The sequence below is a fragment of the Haliotis rufescens genome, unplaced genomic scaffold (assembly GCF_023055435.1).
Source record: "Haliotis rufescens isolate VD_foot unplaced genomic scaffold, xgHalRufe1.0.p SCAF_1, whole genome shotgun sequence".
NCBI lineage: Eukaryota > Metazoa > Mollusca > Gastropoda > Lepetellida > Haliotidae > Haliotis > Haliotis rufescens.
This window is the reverse complement of record NW_025963779.1, coordinates 13,818,275-13,841,127: the sequence shown is the minus strand read 5'-3', so window position 1 is coordinate 13,841,127 and position 22,853 is coordinate 13,818,275. Positions and strand designations below refer to the sequence as shown.

The window sequence follows — 22,853 nt, the reverse complement described above, 5'->3', positions numbered from 1 at the left end:
GTGGACATCAGATATGGTTTCACACATTGTACCCATTTAGTAATCGAACCCGGGCCCTTGGCGTGATAAGAACATGGAATACAATCGAGCTCTTATTAATGCTAGTCCAAAGATATACAAGTGCTCCGGGTCAGTGATATTTTAATTAAATGTTTACACGTTGACATGTGGCCTTCGGTCACGTAACGCAAGTAAACCATTATTGACAATGGTCAGGCTAAACAGAGCCCCGAGGTTACACTTGAAATAAGACAACTGAGATTGCAAAAGCGGGTGGCAGAAAGGCGAGGAAAGTAAGACCCGAGGGCGATGCAAGATGTCTGGCCCCTAAGGCTCTAGACTCCAGGGTTTACAATCATATGCACAAGCGGGTTGGATAGTTTTTTATCTTGCTCTCATATCGACCAGTAATGATCAAATATGTCAGAATGAATTTAGGAAATATGTCAAATATTGAGCAAAAACCAATACTTAAATGATTGGCCCTATGGATTCGACAGTCGCCAATCAATTTCGCACATGCAGCAATGAGCGCGCAGCTAGGTTGTCCAAAATATAAAAGACAAGTAATATCTCTTGAGATAAGTAATTTATCTATTATTTATTACGTGAAAATTCATTGTATTACCATATATAACTCATTTGGTGAGATGTGTTGAAAACATTTAAAATGTCCATCAACTGCATCTGAGCCTGGAGGGATAATAGCGCAGAGCTAAATGATAAGTAGGCGAAATGGGACGAAAAGTGTGAGGTTGTTCCCGGCATTGGACAGCTTCGCCCAAACGCTAGTGTGTGCCTGCACGTGAAATCATAGACTGTGACGCGTCATTCGATTCCCATTGTAATCTTTCTTATCTTTCTTTGTTTGTTGTTCAACGCCGCACTCAGCAATAGTCCAGCTATATGACGGCGGTCTGTAAATAATCGAGTCTGGACCAGACAATCCAGTGATTGATGTCATGAGCATCGATCCACGCAATTGGGATACGATGACATGCGAACCTGACCACCCGATCCCGTTAGTCGCCTCTTACGACAAGCATAGTCGTCTGTTACGGCAAGCATGGGTTGCTGAAGTCCTATTCTACCCCGGATCTTCACAGGTACCATTGTGATCAGTCTACTACAACGAAGAGTATACTGCTACTACTTTGATACGTTTTCTCAGGAATGGGTATGCTACTTAACTTACAGCTCTATATCTGATGTTAAAGATACATGACCATGTCTTGACCCTGGGAGGTACTTAAACGACTTCATAACTAGTGAATGCAGAAATGCACGTATCAGATTTAGATTGTTTTGTCAAGTCTGAATTATTCCATGTGCAGGGAAAACATAACCAACGCTTAATGATATGACCGTTATCGTTGTTGAGCATTGCAGATGATACCTTATGCACGTTAGTGTTTATTTGTTTTGGTGTTTAACGCCGCCCGCCGCAATATTCCATCTATATAACGATTGCTATACATATTCGAGTGTGAACCAGACAAGTTATTGATTAACATCATGAACATCGATCAATATTTAAAATATAACATAAATCTAATGTATCTGAAGTCGAAAAGGGGGAGACCGCCTCCGTGGTCTAGTGGTAGAGCGTCCACCCGGAGAGCGGAAGGTTCGGGGCTCGACCCCGGCCGCGTCATACCAAAAGACGTTAAACGATGGTACTTGTAACCCTGTCTGGTGCTCGGCATTAAGGGGCTAAAACAAGGACTGGTCGGCTCGAAGTCAGTATTCTGTGTCTGAGTGGGGTATTCATGTTGCGCTGCGTCATGGTATCTCAGTGGGTTAACACTATAAATCGACATCAGACAAGTACAAGCAGCCACACACACGTCGCCATAAATGTGCAATAATATCTGACGCGATGTGAAACGCCATTTCACTCACCTCTAAAGGGGAGAGATGAGACACTTTTGTGCATGTTAAAGGTATGGGCCTACAGTAAAAGCTTCCGAGGTTTGCCAACGTCCTGTTCAGGAGCTAGAGGATATTCATTGTAAGATCAGGCAGCTAATGAAGATAGTTCAAGTCAATTTTTAACATAATATTTCCGAACACTCATCCGATAACTGAGTAATGTCTACTGAATGAATTTTACTTTCATTCAGCCAAAGCCAGACACCGGGGACCTGGTCATGATTGGATTTGACATGGCGATGAGTGGTCATGGAAATCCCACCCCTCAGACCATCCTCAATATGCAGAAGCAGGTCAGTCTTGATCTTTGGATGTCCGATTTGAGTTTCCTACATGTTGATTGTAGATATGTCTAAATTTACAGTAGTTTCCTACGATAATCCGTCCTTTGGCATCCGAATTTCCGTAAAACCGTCCGAGCTGCACGTCTTGATAATCTACTCCTAAACCTACGGCTTGTTTATCATGGCGACTATGATAACGTCGTGGTTTACGTCTCTGCATGCACTTCACCGCGTCTATTAAAAACGTTTCACAAAACCAGCATTCCCATCTTCCAGATTTTATTCCCAGTGTTCCATCAATCAGTTTTCATAACTATTCAGCCAATCTTCAGCTGATTTTGAAAATAAGTTTATGTTGGAGTCATCCCACACATGTATACTATCAGTTGTTTGGATATGTTTAATCGTTAACTACGGGTGGCTTCCTCCGAGAGAAGTAACATGTCACTTCTAAGGGAAAATGATCCGAATCTGCACGGTCAACAACGTTAAGGGAGACACTACATCAGTAGAGATGTACGGTCGTCAATAACACAACAATTGGTGTGCAAGGTTACCGTATTGATGTGTCTGAAATACTTCCAACATGTTGCGGTGAGTGAGTGAATGTTCTCATCGATATTCCCGATATATCACACCGGTAATCTGAGGCAAACCAGAGTTTGAATGCACGAGCATTGATTCAGCGATCACAAGACGACAGACACATGTACACAATCCTCATTGGTCGGATCTTACAAGCATTGGCTACTGGGAAACTATTATTCCCAGAATACCACGGCTCAAGCTACACCAAAACCCACACCCAGGCCCGACTATCCTTGTCTGCGCGACGCATGCTTACATTCACCACAATGTACAAATTATATAATTAAGTCTAACTGATTAGGGTGTCTGGAAGTATACTGCTTGGCGTCGTTATACGTGTTTCAACTATCTGTGGACCAGTAACAGAACATATGCGACCACACGGGGATCTTCAATGTTTGGTTTGGTTTGTTGTTTAACGCCGCACTCAGCATTATTCCAGCTATATGACGGCGGTCGGTAAATAATCGAGTCTGGACCAGACAATCCAATGATTGACATCATGAACATCGATCCACCCAATCGGGATCGATGACATGTATCAATCAAGTCAGCGAGTCTGACCACCCGATCCTGTTAGTCGCCTTTTACGGCAAGCATGGGTTGCTGAAGACCTATTCTACCCCGGGTCTTCACGGGATCTTCAGTGTTTGGGGTTTTGAGAAGTACCTTGCAGGTAGTCGGATGGAGGTGTTGGATACGGGGTGCAAGGGTTCGACTCCACTAACAACCCCCAGCCAATTTTTGAAACATCCTGAACGTTTTTGAATTTGGAAGTTGTAAAGGTGATCGAAATCATAACGTGTAAATTAATCATAATGACATGACCACCAACCCAAACACTCTTCTGGGATAATTTGTATTTACCTTGTATGATGGTCTGTTTTCCAAAAAAATCTTTATCCTCGCTTGCTGACAATGTACACACTACCATGCATACTCATGAAAAGAACGAGAAAACGTTCATTATTTAACCCTGGTTCGGCGCCATACACGGGGATACACAGGCTATAGTCACAGCCAGGGCACTGTTATAGAGAAAATCCAGGTTCAGATCTGTTAGTGGTGTCACCATGAGCTGCAGGCGTAATGACAAGTGCTTTGGTTATCAGGTTAATTCAGCTCCGAGGACCAGTATGAGTGCGTTTGGTTACACGCCGTTTCAGCATTATTCCCGCAATATCATGGTGGGGGTCACCGAGCCTTCGGCGTGGTGAGTGAGTATGGTTTAACGCCATTTTAAACAACTTAAGGATGTACTCAACAGTAGATATACCAACGCTAGGCAGAGTACCATGTTTCCATGTCTTTTGGTATAACGCGGACAGGGTGAGGTGAGGTGAGGTGAGGTGAGGTGAGGTGAGGTGAGGTGAGGTGAGGTGAAGTGAGGTGAGGTGAGGTGAAATGGGGTTTAACGTCGCGTCCAAGAATATTGCACTTATTTAGCGACGTGCAGGCACGTGTGTGTGGCTGCTTTTACTAGTCCGGACTGATGCCGATTTATAGTGCTAGCACACTGAGATACCATGCCGCAGTGTAACATAAATACCCCACTCAGACACAGTATACTGACTCCGAGCCGACCAGTCCTTGTTTTAGCCCTTTAACGCCGAGCGCCAGACAGGGTAACAACAAGTACCATCTTTTAACGTCTTTTGGTATGACGCGGCCGGGGATCGAACCCCGGACCTTCCGTTCTACCACTAGACCACGGAGGAGGTCGACGCGGCCAGGGTGGTTTTACCAGCCAAATTCTGTTCTCCTGGCAGACGCTCGACCCACTAACAGTATCAACCTGCTCCTATTTTGTTTGAAAAAGTTAGCAATTAGACAACCCAGTAATAGTCTGGGATGAGTGACTTCGCTGGTTAGACAAGGTAGGCATGTTAATCAATCCAATTTACTGTAAACAGAGGTGAACAAAATTAAAACAAAAACTGTAGAGACATGGGTTTTATATAAAAAATGATATTTTAGGAATTACATAAACTTCCCACATATTCAAAACAAGAGTTCTTCTACACACTCCACACCAAATCTTAGCTATGCTCATCCGTACTCCAAGTATACTTCTCCGCGCATTTAGTTAATTAATTCACTTACAGTTGAAAAGAATTCACCCCTATCGTGTTTACAACTATTATAAAACGTTACTAAAATCACTGCCCATACGAGTTATCTCCCTTTAACCATGCCCTGCCTGATCACGCTATCGAATTCAGCTTCCAAATGTCTGGAAATAATTAACAGTCGTGCCAAAGTTTCTTGGCATCTTGTAGGGCCAAAAGTTGATTACCTAGAGACTGGTAATTTATTAAAGAACGTGGGGAGGGTTGGTCTTAGAACTGTATCCTTATTTACAATTTGCCCCAACCCCCAACCCTACCCCCACCCCAACCCCCATTTTATGCATCATTGTAATTTAAGCCCGCACCCCTTATAAATGAAAAGTCATGGATAATGTTCAAATTTATAATGAAAAAGAAATATTTTGAAAGATAGAACTACGATTTTTTCTGCCCAAAGAATCTCAAATCAATATGAAACTGTTGAAAAGGTTATCAGTGATTCGCCATAATGTGTACGTACTTTTTTGTTAATTCACAAACTTTGTTCAAAATCATTCATAAATGTATAAATAGATAGTGATCTACACACTGATAAACCCTCTTCAAAGATATCCTGATGTGATAGTCTTTTGTCCTCCAGCATATGAAACATTTATGTTTTTTTCCTCAGGCAAATGAAACATTTGTTTCTGTCCTCTAGCAAATGAAACATTATGTTTCTGTCCTCCTGCAAATGAAACATTATGTTTCTGTCCTCCTGCAAATGAAACATTATGTTTCTGTCCTCTCGCAAATGAAACATTTGTTTCTGTCCTCTAGCAAATGAAACATTTGTTTCTGTCCTCTTGCAAATTAAACATTTATGTTTCTGTCCTCTCGCAAATGAAACATTTATGTTTCTGTCCTCTCGCAAATGAAACATTTGTTTCTGACCTCTTGCAAATGAAACATTTATGTTTCTGTCCTCTCGCAAATAAAACATTTGTTTCTGTCCTCTAGCAAATGAAACATTATGTTTCTGTCCTCTCGCAAATGAAACATTTATGTTTCTGTCCTCTAGCAAATGAAACATTTATGTTTCTGTCCTCTCGCAAATGAAACATTTGTTTCTGACCTCTTGCAAATGAAACATTTATGTTTCTGTCCTCTCGCAAATGAAACATTTATGTTTCTGTCCTCTTGCAAATGAAACATTTATGTTTCTGTCCTTTCGCAAATGAAACATTAGTTTCTGTCCTCTTGCAAATGAAACATTTATGTTTCTGTCCTCTTGCAAATAAAACATTTAAGTTTCTGTCCTCTCGCAAATAAAACATTTGTTTCTGTCCTCTCGCAAATGAAACATTTATGTTTCTGTCCTCTCGCAAATGAAACATTTATGTGTCTGTCCTCTCGCAAATGAAACATTTGTTTCTGTCCTCTTGCAAATGAAACATTTATGTTTCTGTCCTCTTGCAAATGAAACATTTAAGTTTCTGTCCTCTCGCAAATGAAACATTTATATTACCGTCCTCTCGCAAATGAAATAACTGAGATAACTGACTGTGGAAGCACATATGGTTCTAATTTACAAGTGCAGTCAGATGCGGTAATGGGTACAACAACAATAGCAGCTATAGTTTGCCTTAAGATAGACAACTGTGAACCTTTTTTTAACACATTTAGTACATACATACATTGTACAGAAGCGCAAAGACTTATCTTCATATTTACTATACAACAGTACCCTGTTTGTGTATGTGTATGTCTGAGCCAACCAGTCCTTGTTATGCTGTGCACAAGACCACGGAGGCAGTCCCCACAAGTGTGAGGCCAGGGTCTAGTGACACGTCTCCATATACAAGAAGAAAGCCTGGTAAATATAGGCTTTGACTGGAGTCGGACTATTTTAAATCCTAAAGCGTAACTGATATTTTTCAAAACAACTTGTTCCGGATAATGCTCAAACATCACACAATTTTCGGTCTATTTTGGGAGAAAGGAAACAACTTGTCAGATACAAGCAGGCGTAATTAATCATCAACGGTTTTGTTAATCAATACCAAAGTGTGTGCTGAAGAGTATTTTCTCATCTCAAATGAAAATCCAAGACTACCTCCCTGGAAATAAATTGGTTTTCTCTGACATCAGGTAAAAATGATGTGATTTGCCACAATCATTATATGCATTACGCAGTCAGGTTGGCGGAGCTGGATATCGAAACTGATAATCATCAGAGTACTTGCACTGTCATGTCAAAATCATTTCACCACCTTAATCAATTTCTTAAAATAAAACAAAGAATCATTTCAGTCACCATGTAGAAAAGGCATGTAAACCGTTGGACCATGGCTGCAATCTAATCACTCCAAATATATTTGTTTACTTTTGGCATCTACTAGAAAAGACATGACAATCCAGTGATTAATTCTACTCCCCCTTCCTCTATCCCCATTTTACATCATCTTTATCTACAAGCAAGGACATTTGAAATCAACTCCATCCGAGAATAATCACAGGGCCATCTCAAATAAATCACAGACGCTTTCTTACACCATCATCAATAAGGATTGAACAGGATAACTGAAGCATTGCCCGAACCTGTGTCCCATCTATGGTGTTTCAGGTGTGATGAGATCAAACACAAATAGCCTGCCTCCCCCCGTGGCTACAACCAACACTTCCCCACTCGTAGAGTACCGTCTCTCCACCTCGGCTATCACAATAACCTTGGGGTCACTGGGAATGTCCAGTGTCAGCAGCGCCAAACGGGTTCCGGTTGAGGACACCACATGAATCTTCTTGGTCTTCCTGTCTGCTATGTACAGATTGCCTCGTCTGTCCTTGGTGGCCCCCACGGGCTCTCGGAGGACCCCCTCTTTCCCTGCCCCTTTGTAGCGCAGCTTCTGCATGAAGTCATTCCTGTCAAACACAGAGATCTCCTTCAGACTCCAGTCGCAGACAAAGAGGTCCCTGTTCAGGGTGAGACCCATCGTTCGGGGGTAGGTCACATTCACGGTCGAAGGGAGCTCTCGGAGAATGTTTGCTTTATCAGAGGAACAGTCCAGGATATCCACTCGCGGAGTTCCAAATGGTTTACACACACCTGCAGCAAACCTAGGTCCCTCTAAGTGGGCAATTGCTGAGTAGCCGATGACAGTTTTGATGAACCTACTGATGTCTATGGAGGAACTGGTCACAGAGATGGTGAGGATCTGGCTGGTGCTGGGGCAGGTGACAGCTACTCTGTCCTGACTAATGTAGGCCACATCCCAGGGCTCCAGAGTGTCAGCAAAGGCATGGAACAACAGAGTCCTTCCACCCACCTGAATGAGCTTCAGCTTCTTGTTCCATCTGTCCACTATGAGAAGACAGTTCTGTCCAAATGGACACCCACCCACATAACTAGAAGAGTGGACATCATCTGGGCACAGACCATTAAAATCATGGGTGGGATTCAGGTGGAATTCCTGACTAGGAGCTACATTCCTTACATTTGTGTTAGATACAGCTGAAGCTGTTGCTTGTAAAGAGTTCTCAAGTTGAGCCGAGTTTGACACAATGGTTGGAACAATGGCACTTTGTCTTGGAACTGACTGGGTTGGAAATACCTCTGTTCGAGGAGACACACGAGGCAAAGGTTCAACTGTGGGAAGGGTCATGTTTGGTTTGACCGAAGCATCACCAGACAGCTTATTCTCTAAAGCCCTCTGTTCCTCAGCAGATAGTGCACTAGCTGTACGTCCATCAGGTCGAGGGAACCTTTCAGCATGCTTAGAGGCATCTCTTCTCACAGATGAAGCAGGCAGGGTCAATGACTTTCCTGCAGAAGAAGGTGCTCCCAGCTCTCTTGAAGATGCAAACAACTGAGCATCTGTTACCTCATCCACATCCTCCTCACCAACAAGAATTCTGCCCCACTGCATGTTCCTCATAGCTATAAGATTATCCTCAGTTTGAAGTAACTTAATGTCCAACTTTTCACAAATGTTCTCTGCCTTCTTTGTTCCTCTCTCGTAAGTAGCTAGTTGCTCCTCTACTTTCTCTGCCAGGGACAGGGTCTCCACGGGTCTGCTCTGAAGAAGTTTATCAAAGAGCTGCTCTGTGTTTTTCAGTGATGCTGATAAAAACGTTGCTTCAGTTGTTGCTTCAGTTATTTTTCCATTTTCCTTATCAATTACATTTTTTAGTTCATCTGTAGTCTCCTTCTCCTTCTGAAGAAGTAGCTTGTTTATCTTTGTCTTCAGATCAGAGAAATGTTGAGAAATCTCAAGTGCCAATTCTTCCCTCTTAAATTTGAGTTCATCTGGTTTTAAAGGCAGCTTTTGACCAACTGTTTCAATCCTTGAAGACAGAGTCCCTACTCTCTTCTTAAAATCTTCTAAACGCTTTCCTGCAAGATTCTGAGCTTTATCTAGAGTCAGATGACTTTTGGCACAGTCGTCATGGATTGAGCTCTTCAGACACAGTCCACAGGCTCCACCCTTCCTCACAACACAGTATGCCAACACTTTCTCTTTCTTATGCCTTGCACATGACTCTGCCTCAACAGCCAAACATTGCAGTTTATCCTCCACTGTTAAAGACCCAGTAGTCAGACTCTGTGTCTCAAAAGTGTCCATCAGATTCTTGATATAGAAGTTGTCCGGGAAGGAGTCTACCCATGTCATCAACTTATTGGGGTCCGGATCTGTAGGCTTACACATATTCCTGCACATAGGACAAGGAAAGGACACGTCACCACTGCCAGCCACCTTCTTCAGGATGTGTGTTGACAGGCAGTGCTTGCAGAAACTGTGAAGACACGGCAGCTGTTTAGGATCAGTGTACAACTCCATGCAGATGCTGCAGCTGAGGTGCTGGTCCGACAACTGCTGCAGGACATTCATGGTGCTGCTGCTGTTGGCTGACCAGGAGGCTGTGTAGTAGAGATGTAGGTGTTCAAGAAGGTTACTCTTTACAGATGCATCGTTACACCTTGAACAATCAGATGATGTAAGTACAGCAATACTTCAAGGATGGTGCCGATGGTCTTTGATTCATGCTGTTACTGTTTAAGTTGTGAGGTCCTTGCACAGATGTGGTTTCAGGGATGTTGCAGACCGCCTTTGATGCAAGCAGTTTTTCATAAAGCTATAGGGTCTCTGAAGAGGTGTGGGTTTTCAGGGAGTTTACGGATTACGGATTTGATGCAGACTTTAAGGTGGTTGTTGACATTTAAACATATTTCAAGAATGTTGCTCACTACCTAACTCAGCAGATGCGGATTGACGACTTTTTCTATCAGCTGAAGAAATATTTCAAAGATGGTTTTCAAGCTGTTACTTCTTCACTAGTAGCATATAAAGTATGGCATGATGTAAAGTGTTCTTAGTCACAGTACCAGGAAAACTGCATTTAGTCATTGGTTGGTACTGGTATTGTTGGTTGTAAATGAGACCCTGACTCTTCAGATCGTCTCCACACAAGGTGAATCTTCCATGGCTTGGAGAGGATGCAGGCTGGGTTGGAGGTCACCATCTACCACTTCCTCTACCTGAAAGAAACATGCTGTGAGTCAATACCAATCATGGGGCATCCGTGTTTTATTGTGTCTAGTGTAACACCGCACTCAGCAATATTCCAGCTAATGTTGTGATTAGACTGCTGTTGTTTTTATGTTCATTACAATACAACGTGTCCCATCGTTTCCTGTCAATGTGTGAATGTTATTATGTGCCGCAATATATCAGCTACGTTGTATCACGGTCTGTAAATATATGTTTTGCTTATTTGTTTGTTGCCTAACACCACACTCAGCAATATTCCAGCTATATGATGGCAGTCTGTAAATAGTCTAAGCAATTGGGATACCACGACATGCATCAACCAGTTCATTAAGCCCGGCCTCGGGATCACTGACGTGGTTTATTCATAGGTTGCTGAAGATCAATTCTAACCCGTATCTTCATGGGTTGGAAGTGGTCTGTAACTTATCAAGTCAAATCAAGGCAATCAGGTGATTGACATAATAAGCACTGATGCACGCAATTGGGAAACAATGACATGTAACCAACCAAGTCCATTTAGCTGCCTCTTATGACAATAGGTCACTGAGTGTCACGTGTGCTGTTTTATCATTACTTTTGGGATGTATTTTGGTAGGGGTAGATGTCATCCCTAATACTGGAACAGGTCGCCCAAACTCACCATTTTGACATGAGAAAAGTATGTGTTTCGTTTCTGACTTTGTTATATAAATCCATGTCATAGCAGTTTTAAGACACAGTTGATCTTTCACTGTCGCGAGACCTGGCTAGAAGAAAGGCTTTGCCTTAGTGTGATATTGCGTGGACATTCATCACGGACCTTTAAATGGGACACCTGAACATGTGTAAAAAGGACATTTGAATGCTATGACGGAATTCTATTTTAGTGTGGAATGTTATATTCATATTTGGACCCTGCAGGAACAGTGTTTGTATTGACTATACTGCTTGTCTGTGTAAAACAAGGAGAACTCTCAACACTATTATCTTTTGTTATATATGCCATTTACCCTGATGTGAAATATTGCTGACTGTAATAAATATATTCAACCTAAAGTATTTTTCTTTTTCGTTTGTAATAATGTGTGCTGTATATTCTTAGTTTTGCTTTTGATTTGTGACACTGAGGACCTACATTCATACCCGGAATCCTCATGTTTTAGTGAGTGAATGTTGTGTTACACTTGTAGTCAGCTATATCCTAGCAATATCAGGGCAACTTGTAAATATCAAAGGTAAGAAAAAGCAAGCAACTGACAGTATTATCAAGTTACCTATGATCCATTCTAGTGGTGAACAATCACACACAATCATCCAGGTCACCCATTTTAACCACCTGAACCTGATAAGTTGGCTCTCGGGACCTATTCTGCCTTAGAATCCTATTTGAGTATGTGGTGGACTTTGAACTGACCACATTCATACTAGGGCTGGGACAGGTAACTCGGGTCGGGTGGGTCCTTAGAAGGACCCGGGTACCCACAGGACTACCCAGAACGTGGTTAGTCATGTGATATATGGTTTGACAGCAATAACAAACAAGAGTCATCAGAAGATGACAAATCCCCCTGGCACCTACAATAGCAAAAGGCACCACTTCAGCCCCAGGTTTAATACATGTACCAAGTTTGGATGGATAATGTTTCATGGTTTTCAAGTTATGCTCAGGAAACAAGATACAGACGGACAGACAGACCTGATGATGACAATGCACACATTCCTTCCGACTTTGATATGCTCGGGTACAGATGATGCTTCAGTCAACTTCAGTGTATGCATGATGAGATTGTTTTATATGTGTATCTTAATACTTTTTGCAAGGGCTCCGGTAACACAATTCCTAATCGGACATTATGTACCCAACTTGAGACCTACAGTGAGTACCCTGGTATGGTCGGGTAACGGGCTCAGGTACCCGGGTAGTAAGTTTGGACACGTCCCAGCCCTAATCCAAACAGTCAGTATGTGTCGATGTAAATGTTTCCATCTCAGATGCCTGAATCACAAAGTGTGCTGTTGATGTATTGTCACAAGGTACAAAATAAAGAAATGCTCCTCCTCAGCAAGCAGTGAGGTTATTACTGGAAATTTCATTTCCCACTTCAACTGTGTCAATAAATGGTTCACTTCCCACTTCACTACCTGTGTCCATAAAATGGTTCACTTCCCACTTCACTACCTGTGTCCATAAATGGTTCACTTCCCACTTCAATACCTGTCCATAAAATGGTTCACTTCCCACTTCAATACCTGTGTCCATAAAATGGTTCACTTACCACTTCACTACCTGTGTCCATAAATGGTTCACTTCCCACTTCAATACCTGTCCATAAAATGGTTCACTTCCCACTTCACTACCTGTGTCCATAAAATGGTTCACTTCCCACTTCACTACCTGTGTCCATAAAATGGTTCACTTCCCACTTCAATACCTGTCCATAAAATGGTTCACTTCCCACTTCACTACCTGTGTCCATAAAATGGTTCACTTCCCACTTCAATACCTGTCCATAAAATGGTTCACTTCCCACTTCACTACCTGTGTCCATAACATGGTTCACTTCCCACTTCACTACCTGTTTCCATAAAATGGTTCACTTACCACTTCACTACCTGTGTCCATAAAATGGTTCACTTCCCACTTCACTACCTGTGTCCATAAAATGGTTCACTTCCCACTTCACTACCTGTGTCCATAAATGGTTCACTTACCACTTCAATACCTGTGTCCATAAAATGGTTCACTTACCGATTCACTACCTGTGTCCATAACATGGTTCACTTCCCACTTCAATACCTGTGTCCATAACATGGTTCACTTCCCACTTCAATACCTGTGTCCATAATATGGTTCACTTAATACTTCAATACCTGTGTCGATAAAATGGTTCACTTACCACTTCAATACCTGTGTCCATAAAATGGTTCACTTATCACTCTACTACCTGTGTCCATAAATGGTTCACTTACCACTTCAATACCCGTGTCCATAACATGGTTCACTTCCCACTTCAATACCTGTGTCCATAACATGGTTCACTTCCCACTTCAATACCTGTGTCCATAATATGGTTCACTTAATACTTCAATACCTGTGTCGATAAAATGGTTCACTTACCACTTCAATACCTGTGTCCATAAAATGGTTCACTTATCACTCTACTACCTGTGTCCATAAAATGGTTCACTTACCACTTCAATACCCGTGTCCATAAAATGGTTCACTTACCACTTCACTACCTGTGTCCATAAAATGGTTCACTTACCACTTCAATACCTGTGTCCATAATATGGTTCACTTAATACTTCAATACCTGTGTCCATAAAATTCTTTACTTCCCACTTCACTACCTGTCCATAAATGGTTCACTTACCACTTCACTACCTGTGTCCATAAAATGGTTCACTTACCACTTCACCACCTGTGACAATAAAATGGTTCACTTCCCACTTCAATACCCATGTCCATAAAATGGTTCACTTACCACTTCACTACCTGTGTCCATAAAATGGTTCACTTACCACTTCACTACCTGTGTCCATAAAATGGTTCACTTACCACTTCACTACCTGTGTCCATAAAATGGTTCACTTACCACTTCACTACCTGTGTCCATAAAATACCAATTCAATACTTAAAAAAGGCTAAAAACAGGGAAAAGTTTCTCAGGAAATCGGCATGTCAATTTAACTCCGGCACAACATTACTTTTTATTGCCAATAAAACATTTTTGAAAACATTCATGCATCAAATGATATACGCCATGATCCAAAATGTGTGTGTTCCTCCCTCCTCACTTTGTTTTCAATAAATAATATTTCAAAGGTCATACCGCCCTCCCCACTTTTTCAAGTACCTGAGAAACATGTTTTTTTATGTAATCTTAGTTACTTAATTAAATCTAGTTAGCCCTCAGATTAGGATTGTTTTTGTTAATAATTATTAAGGGTGTGCAGTATTACCGGTACACTGGTATATTGTGGTGCAAATCTTCAGCAATACGTATTGCGATACGTTTGTAAATGTAGAAATATATTTGGGCAAATATAAAAAAGTATATTTATGTGTTCCTAAACGATATGGAGATGGAAAAAAGTATCTTACAAGTATCTTATCTGATACAACTTGCCTCTGAAGATCTTTTTATCAATTAGCGTGTACACATTGCGACTATCAAGCTCCTCTTGTTTTGTTTTTATTCTTTAATCTCTTTATCATACATTTATTCACTGAAAAGGAAAAATAGTGAGGGACACAGATTTATGGTATCGGACATTAATACAGGGTATAATGAAAATGTAAATTGGCAATATATTGCAATGCATATCACAATACAGCTTAAAGTAAGGCAATATATTGCAATACAAAATCCAGGTCAATACACAGCCCTAATAATTATCACCAATAAACAAATTTACTGCTTTTTTGATTTTCTACCCAGGTATACAATTCATCTGGCAGGCAATTACCAGTAACTGTGAATGGACGTGAGAGAATAAACTAGGGAACTTTACATGCTTAGATTTGTTTAGTCTTTCTACCAGACCCTAGAGATTAAACTAAAAATTAGTGAGAGAGTGAGTATGGTTTTGTGCCCCTTTTAGCAATATTCCAGCAATATCATGGTGGGGGACACCGGAAAATGGGCTTCACACATTGTACACATGTCGGGAATCGAACTCGGGCCTTCAACTTGATAAGCCAAAGCTTTAACCACTAGGCTACCCCACAGCCCCATCAAACATTAAATCCCAATCAAGTCTAGAATGAATTAAGAATTGTTCTGGGCTCTATTTGGATTTAACTTTTCATTTTGTTGATGTATATTTTTAAATAAGATAACTTTATTTCTGGAACGAAATGTTAGTCCAGAACGTGTACGTACTGAGCAATGATTGTGACGCTATCACATCTCTATTGACACAAATAATTGTAAATTAACATATACTTTTCAAAACATTTACAGGTCATGACAGAATATAAAATTAGAACATAAACACACTGCTTTTTCAATGTAGAGCTAGGTCACCTGTAGATTTAACCCTGCTAAATTTAATTGGGAACCGGATGCACAGCGTCAAGTTTAGAACCTACACTGAAACTTCGCTCCTGATTGTAATAAGGAGGTGGTCATCCATATGCCTTATCCTTACTCTGATTGAACAATCAAATTGATTGAAGCACTCTGCTATTACCCAACCCTACCCGGTCTCAAGAGTTTGGTACACAGTGTTCAATTGGGAATAGTTTGACTGTAGCTCTGGCAAAATGTCTTTAGATACAAGTGAAAAACGATCTGGTCATTCATACACTGATGTTCACTGAAGTTATATCTTTATTCAAACATATGAAGGTCAGAAGGAATGGGTGTATAGTCAGAAAGAAATGCAAACATTAGTGACTTATAGTGTAACCATAGAGTTCGAGATAATTTTTGTCATTAAACAATATGTCATGTGACTAACCACGGGTCTGGTTAGTACTGTGGGTACTCGGGTCCTACTCAGTACCCACCCGACCAAGTACTCAAGTGATCCGTCCCAGCCCTAGTCTAGACTTCATTATTTATAGGCCATCCTGATGTGTGTGTGTGTGTGTGAGTTGGGTTTAACGCCGCTTTTAACAGTATTCCAGTTATATCACGGCGTGTCAGCTTAATGTGGGAGGAAAGCCCGAAGTGATGCAGGTCTCAGATGTTTACCACTTGGGTGAAACTCACGAGCACGGGTATGGTGCTGACAAACCTAGAAACATAATTGGAGCGAACCGGGATTCGAACCCACAATCATAGGTTTCTGGCGTGCCCAAGAGACGCAACTCTGCACAGCGAATCGCGGCACCTTAGACGACTGGGCCACCCCTGCCCCCCCCCAATCCTGATGAACTGGGTATGTGGAATAATGTAGAATGTCACATTAAACAATGGATATACGCAATCACTGTGACATGTGGACTGTTTTAATCGACACTACGAGATCATAAAATAAATTCATTTTAATTTGTTTGGTCTCTGACACTACTCTGGATGGTCTTAGTTTAAAAGCTCTGAAATGTGATTTCCGGCATTTTAAGGTAAAAGTGTGTTGTCAGCTGATCAGCGTCCCGTTCCACAATGACATGTAGTGCTAGGACGATCGTAACTTCCATCCTTCAAATGCAGACTTCCGTCAGTCGTAGCGCTAAGATCGCATTGCTGAACGGGACCCTGGACTTTGGCTGTGCTTCAAATGTGGTCAGGTGCTTCAAAATGAATCAGAAATTTCATCTGCCGTCATCGGGGAACAAGTCTATGTCACACTGCCCTATATTCAGCTGTTCATCTATTAACAGACACGACCGTGTTAGCACCAACCATGCACCTGTTCCTATCCGGGTCACCTCGGGAATTTGTAGAAACTTGGACCATGGACATGTCTGATTGTCTCCCCTTACAACCCACACAGACATGTTACAGATATTTGAGATATAGAAAAGTTCTGCGCAAACCCTGGAAGTCTTAGGTAAGTCGGTCGGTAATCCATGCAGTATTTTCTACAAGTCTGTGATTCTGTCATTGAATCTACCATATTGGTTCTCTCACTCGTTAGTCTCCTAACACTCACCACTTCCTGAGTCATGTGTTTGACGTCCTTCACCTTCCCATAACTTAGACCTTTGACCTCGTCGGTGACTATCTATCGTCTGTTTCAAAATACATTTCTTAACCAACAACGGAGGCCAATATCTTGGTAATTAAACAAATAATACTAATGGGCGTAATATGCGTTTTGTCAAACAAAATAAACACGATCACATAATATAAATAAGTCGTGTGTACAGACTGTACAAACATGATATGTCGTAAATGGGCAGGGAGTATATACGCGTCATATATAACGACAGAGACCATGTATCAGTATATGGTTTCTGATAACGGCTATAAGAGATCTTTCGAAGTATTCTATACCTTTGAAGAACCTATTATCAGTCTGCATTGGTGTATTTGCGGGGTGTACATGAACAGAAGCAATAACAACACATTGGTCAAATGGGAATACAGTTTTGTCAAAAACGACAAAAACTAATATCCGTGTATTCAGTAATAACTCTTTTGACACCATTCACAGTAGAAGTATGTATACACACTGCTTCTCCTCCTCGAGGGTTAAATTCTCTATGATTCACAAAAAAACCTTGGCCTATATGTAGAAAATCTATACTGAACAACAAAAGTTCCTGTGACATTGAATAAGATTTAATGCAAAGTTATGCTTTTTACCAAATCTGAAACAATTTCGGTTTGCAAAAGATAAAATACTCCTGTTAGTTTTCAAATGGTTTAATACCATACTGACTTCAGAAAATGCGTGATTTCATTAATGAAAACATGAACATGCCAAAATGTCAACTTACAAATCAATAGCGTGTGTGTCAACCTCTGGTTGCGATGCAAGCAACACTTTTCGTCTCATGGAATGGACCAGGCGTCGCACAAAGTCCTGTGGGATATCTGTCCATATCTGCTGGAGCATGTTTCGAAGTTCCTGGAGTGTCTATGGAACACGTGGTTGACGTCAAAGGCGCCGATCCATCTCATCCCACATGTGCTCGATTGGTGAGAGATCAGGGGAGCGAGCCGGTCAGGGGATGACATTCACGTTGTTTGTTGAAGAGAATCCTGAACAAGTCGAGCAATATGAGGCCGGGCGTTGTCATGTTGAAAGGTAGTGCCTGGGCCATGACGACGCAAAAACGGTAGAACAACAGGGCCGATGATCTCGTCGCGGTAGCTCTGTCCATTGAGATTTCCCTCTACCACTATCAAACGGGTTCTCTGTCTTGCTGCAATCCCACCCCATACCATAACGCTGCCGCCCCCGAACCCAACTTCTTCCATGACATAATGATTGACGTAACGTTCACCTCGACGTCGGTACACTCGAATCCGTCCATCGCTGTGGCTGAGGTGAAAACGAGACTCGTCAGTGAATAGAACTTGCCCCACGGCATGGCCGTCCAGCGTAGACGCTGTCTGCACCACTGTAGACGTGCTTGACGGTGGTTTCCTGTCAAAATGGGACGTCTGGCAGGTCTTCTGGCGACAATCCCTGCACATATGAGGCGGCGACGTACGGTTTGTGAAGATATTCATCGAAGGCCAGGGGTGCTTCTTGCAGTCACTGTTGCTGGCTGGAATCGATTTCGTACGAATCCAGTTGTCTTGTCGATTATTGGTTACGCTTGGCCTGCCACTCCGAGGATAGTCTCTGACTGCATTCGTCTGTTGCCAACGTTGCCATAAACACCAGATGGTGTTTCTGTGGACGTTACATTGTCTTGCAACATCACGTTGACTCGATCCTGCTTCAAGCACACCAATGACTCGCAGACGCTCATTTTCGGACAGGCGTGGCATTTCGTAATGTTGAACAATTGCGTAATTTTGTTGTTTTTCTGAGTGGTTGTTGTCAGCACGATGCTAAACAATGCATATGGAATCCCGTTCTCGCACATGTTTTTATACCCATTCTTGGGTAGTGAAATGCATGGGGCTTGCATAAAAGTCAACTTTTGCATGGAATGCATGCTTTTCTGTTGCAGTTGCATTTTTGTGACCTGATTCCATACTTGTACTACCATTTTTAAAACCAAACTTTACTTGTTTGAAAAGGACTCTTTTGTTGTTGAATATAGAATAAATACTTTCTTGCTTTCAACTTATCCAACTTTCCAGTAAACCAAACATACTGTATGTTCTACCTTGTGAAACTGTCAAATGCCTGAGGGATTTTGTGATTGGGCTACATTAAAAATGGGACTTAGTTATTTTCTTTTTCTTGTTGTTTTGTCTTCTTTGAGAGAGAAAGAATACCTGAATTTTAAGCATGGAACAAATATTTGAAATGTATTCAAGTACAAGTTCCGGTTGGAACATGCTTTATGTGTGAAAATTCTTATTTGACATTTCGTTAACATTTTGGAAAAAAAACAAAAAAATCATTTTTAATATATATCTGTTACCATGGTATAAAAACCTCATTTTCCGTTAAGTGTTCGTGATAATTCATTGCGACAGCCGTAGTATTCACTGGCGACTGCATTTTGTTTATTTATTTTTACATAAACACGATTATTGCTTGGAAATCTCGTGCAACAGTACCTACGATTTCGGTTGCGTTTGGGGCGCTGCATTCTATCTGTTTCTGTCATAATTACATGTTTTCACATTTGCCTTTATCATTAACTAACTATCGGTATTTGTTTCATGCTTTTCTTTTTCATCATATTCTTTTGTTTTTCTTTTAGATTATGTTTATTTGTATTGCGATTGCATGTCTTAGTTTCCTTTTTTATGTTGCACATTAACAACACACGGAAACATCGCTCATAAACACACCAAAACCTTTGTTAACGTCAACCGCAAAAAAAACCTTTTCACTACAGGGTCGGAACATTTCAATGCAATTTTATGTATTTAATCCTGATATTTGTCCTGGTCGGAACTAAAATTGGGCGGAACAAAAACATGCTACAGAGTTTCTTAATTGCCACTTAAAGGCATGTCCATCAAGCGTCTCCCCAATGACGTATTATTACCAGAATATAATTAGGGACTGGTCATTGACTACAGGGGTGGGGTGGGGTTGGGGGCGAGATTGGGTTTGGAGAATTGAGCAGGGGGTGATGAGAAACTGACACAGGAAAAGAAGGGCGTTCCAAAATTTATCACAACTATAATAATTTTTATTCTAATTTTGGGGTGGGTGGGGTGGAATTGAAATTGAGAAATGATATATAGTCCTTTTTTATTCAAATCAAAATGTTCTAAATTGAACATTAATTAGGGACTGATAATTTATTACAGGTGTGTGCGCGCGCGTGCGTGCGTGCGTGCGTGCGTGCGTGTATGTGTTTGTGTGTGCGCATATAAAATTATACTTGTGTGAATATGATCTCCACAAAGACGTTCTCTAATTTGTAACTTTCGTAACCTCTGCGTCGCTTAACTCTGGCCAAAGACGTACATACACGTATATACGTCTTCGTTCTGACGTATGAAGTTAACGGACGCGGAAGCGCTGTGTTGTAATTAGGCGCTTCCGGACCGAATGTGTCGCCACACTTTGACCTGTAGTTGACCCGTTGTAGCAATCTCAATCAGAAGGAATCGATAGTCGGCGGAAGGTTACGATAACGAGATGCCGTTTCCGTCGAGTGAAGGCGAAAATATATCCAAGTTATCTGATATCATAGATAAGACGCGACAGCGAACTTATGCATACCATGTTCGCATAATTAAGCACCGAAGTTGATCTGCGACACAAAATACACAACTAAATAGATATAAATGACACTGATACAAATGTACAAATTGTTTATTAAGCAAAATAAGGGCGACAGTTTCTTTTCTATTTCAGAAATTAAATGTTTTTTAAATGGACAATAATGTTACACCTCATTTACTCGAAGTCATTTTGCTACCACACAAAGTTATCCGACTAGAAAGATACATCGCGATAATGATATATCAAATTCGAAATAAATATATTTCTCTGCATTTCTACTATAGATTTTATTAGGGAAGTAAGATTATTGCACCTAATCAGCGCTTAGCTTTAGAATGCATTGTTTTCAAGATCTTGCAATAGCATATGTATAAATTGACGCTAGAACGATTAATTTAAAGGCATTTGGTGGATAGGTTCATGCGACAACAAATGCATTCTGTTAAATTGAAGCCATGCAGAACGATTAATTAAAATGCATTTGATGGATTCGTTCATGCGACAACATATGCATCATCACTTGCTTGATAACGGTGTTAGAACCTACACCGAAATAGGCGCTCTTAATAGTAAATAAAGAAGTTATGCATCCATAAATCCTATCCTTAATAAGCATTTTGCTAAATTGTGGTTGGAATTTTTCATGAAAATGCATTTGATGGATTGGTTCATGCAAGAGCATATGCATTATGTAAAGTACTGAGTGAGTGAGTTGGGTTCAACGCCGCCTTTAACAGTCTTCCGGTTATAAACCGCCTTACAGTTTAATGTAGGAGAAAAGCCGGAAGTGATGCAGGCCTCAGACATTTTCCACTTTGTTGAAAGCCACGCGCATGGGTCTGGCGCTGACAAACCTATACTAGAAAAATAACCGGGCGAACAGGGATTTAACACGATCATAGGTTTCTGGTGTGCCATAGGACGCAACTCTGCACGGCGACTTGCGGCGCCATAGACGACTGGGCCACCCGTGCCCCCTTTGGTAAAGTAAGGTTACAGCAATTCAAGATAATTAAAGTGCAATTGATGGGATGGTTCAGATAACGAAGAGTCCAACAACAGTCCCGATCCGACAAAGAGACCATTCCCTCATGTGCACATAAATTGGAGTGAGTGAGGGAGTTGGGTTTAACGCCGCTTTTAACAGTATTCCAGTTATATCGCGGCGTGTCAGCTTAGTGTGGGAGGAAAGCCCGAAGTGATGCAGGTCTTAGACGTTTACCACTTCGGTGAAACCCACGGGCACGGGTATAGTGCTGACAAACCTAGAAACATAATCGGGGCGAACCGGGATACGAACCCTCAATCATAGGTTTCTGGCGTGCCCAAGGGACGCGACTCTGCACAGCGAATCGCGGCGCCTTAGACGACTGGGCCACCCGTGACTGCCGCGCCTCCTCTCCGCTCAAGACCTCATTCATTTGACGCTTTCGAAAAGGCCATCTTAATTAGTGCCACGAGTATATCGTAAGTCTATGAATAAGTATGGGAGACTGTGCTGGTCGTAAATTAATCCGTTATGGTATTTTCATTAGCGCAATAGCAATCTATTCGTAACAGCGTTAACGATAATGTGTACAGGATACGCGTACTCACGCCTTTGTCACGACCAATCGACTAAACTAGGGAGTCATTGTGAAGTGAAGAGTAGGTGAGGAAGGCAACGGCACGTGTCCCCATGGCAGAAAATTATGCGCACAGAAGTGTGATTATCGCAATTTATCATATAATGGGTAGGTTTCTCGGCATGATAAAGCCAACGGATAAAAACGATATCATTGGATATTAACGATATCCGTTGGGGTCATATGCGGTTAGAGATGCAAATAGCAAGTCGAGTAAGGACTATTTTCAGTGTTACACACAAACATGGCGTCGCCCTTCTCATTCGGCGATCGAGTCGGAAGTAACCATCGGGAATCTGGAGAAACTACGGGGATAATTGCTATCATTATCAAAAGGATAATCTGATATACTGAATATCAGTGTCTAACTGTGACGAAGCTAATGCATTTTACAAGTTTTCGCAACTTTGGAGATATAAATTGCGAAACAATTTAGCGAGGACACTAGACTAACGCCAGCGATCAATTTCCATATCTTTGCTTGTAGACCTCTGCGGCTTGGAACCTTTTTCCACAAATTAAAAGAGTTGGATGTGGCCGAAATATGTACGAATTGTTACCATGTTTCGTTTTATCGCTGTT

General features: G+C 41.4%; 2 protein-coding genes across 3 annotated transcripts in view; one reads left to right on the top strand and one right to left on the bottom strand.

Moving 5' to 3' along the window:
• Window positions 1-5,993: 5,993 nt before the first annotated feature.
• LOC124148497 (RING finger protein nhl-1-like) lies at window positions 5,994-17,033 on the bottom strand. 2 transcript variants are annotated; one of them, XM_046519610.2, is made up of 2 exons: window positions 16,984-17,033; window positions 5,994-10,388 (listed from the first exon to the last, which is right to left on the bottom strand). In XM_046519610.2, exon 2 carries the CDS (start codon window positions 9,739-9,741, stop codon window positions 7,465-7,467), a length of 2,277 nt encoding a protein of 758 aa, XP_046375566.2. In that variant the 5' UTR covers window positions 9,742-10,388; window positions 16,984-17,033; the 3' UTR covers window positions 5,994-7,464. The 2 variants fall into 2 exon arrangements, with proteins under 2 accessions (XP_046375566.2, XP_046375572.2); XM_046519616.2 differs by having other exon boundaries at window positions 16,868-16,993.
• Window positions 16,450-22,853, top strand: part of LOC124148488 (melatonin receptor type 1B-A-like) — a 22,799-nt gene continuing 16,395 nt past the window's right edge. Inside the window, exon 1 of the mRNA XM_048387444.1 lies at window positions 16,450-16,881. The gene's annotated coding sequence lies outside the window, so the exon portion shown is untranslated. The remainder of the gene's footprint in view (window positions 16,882-22,853) is intronic.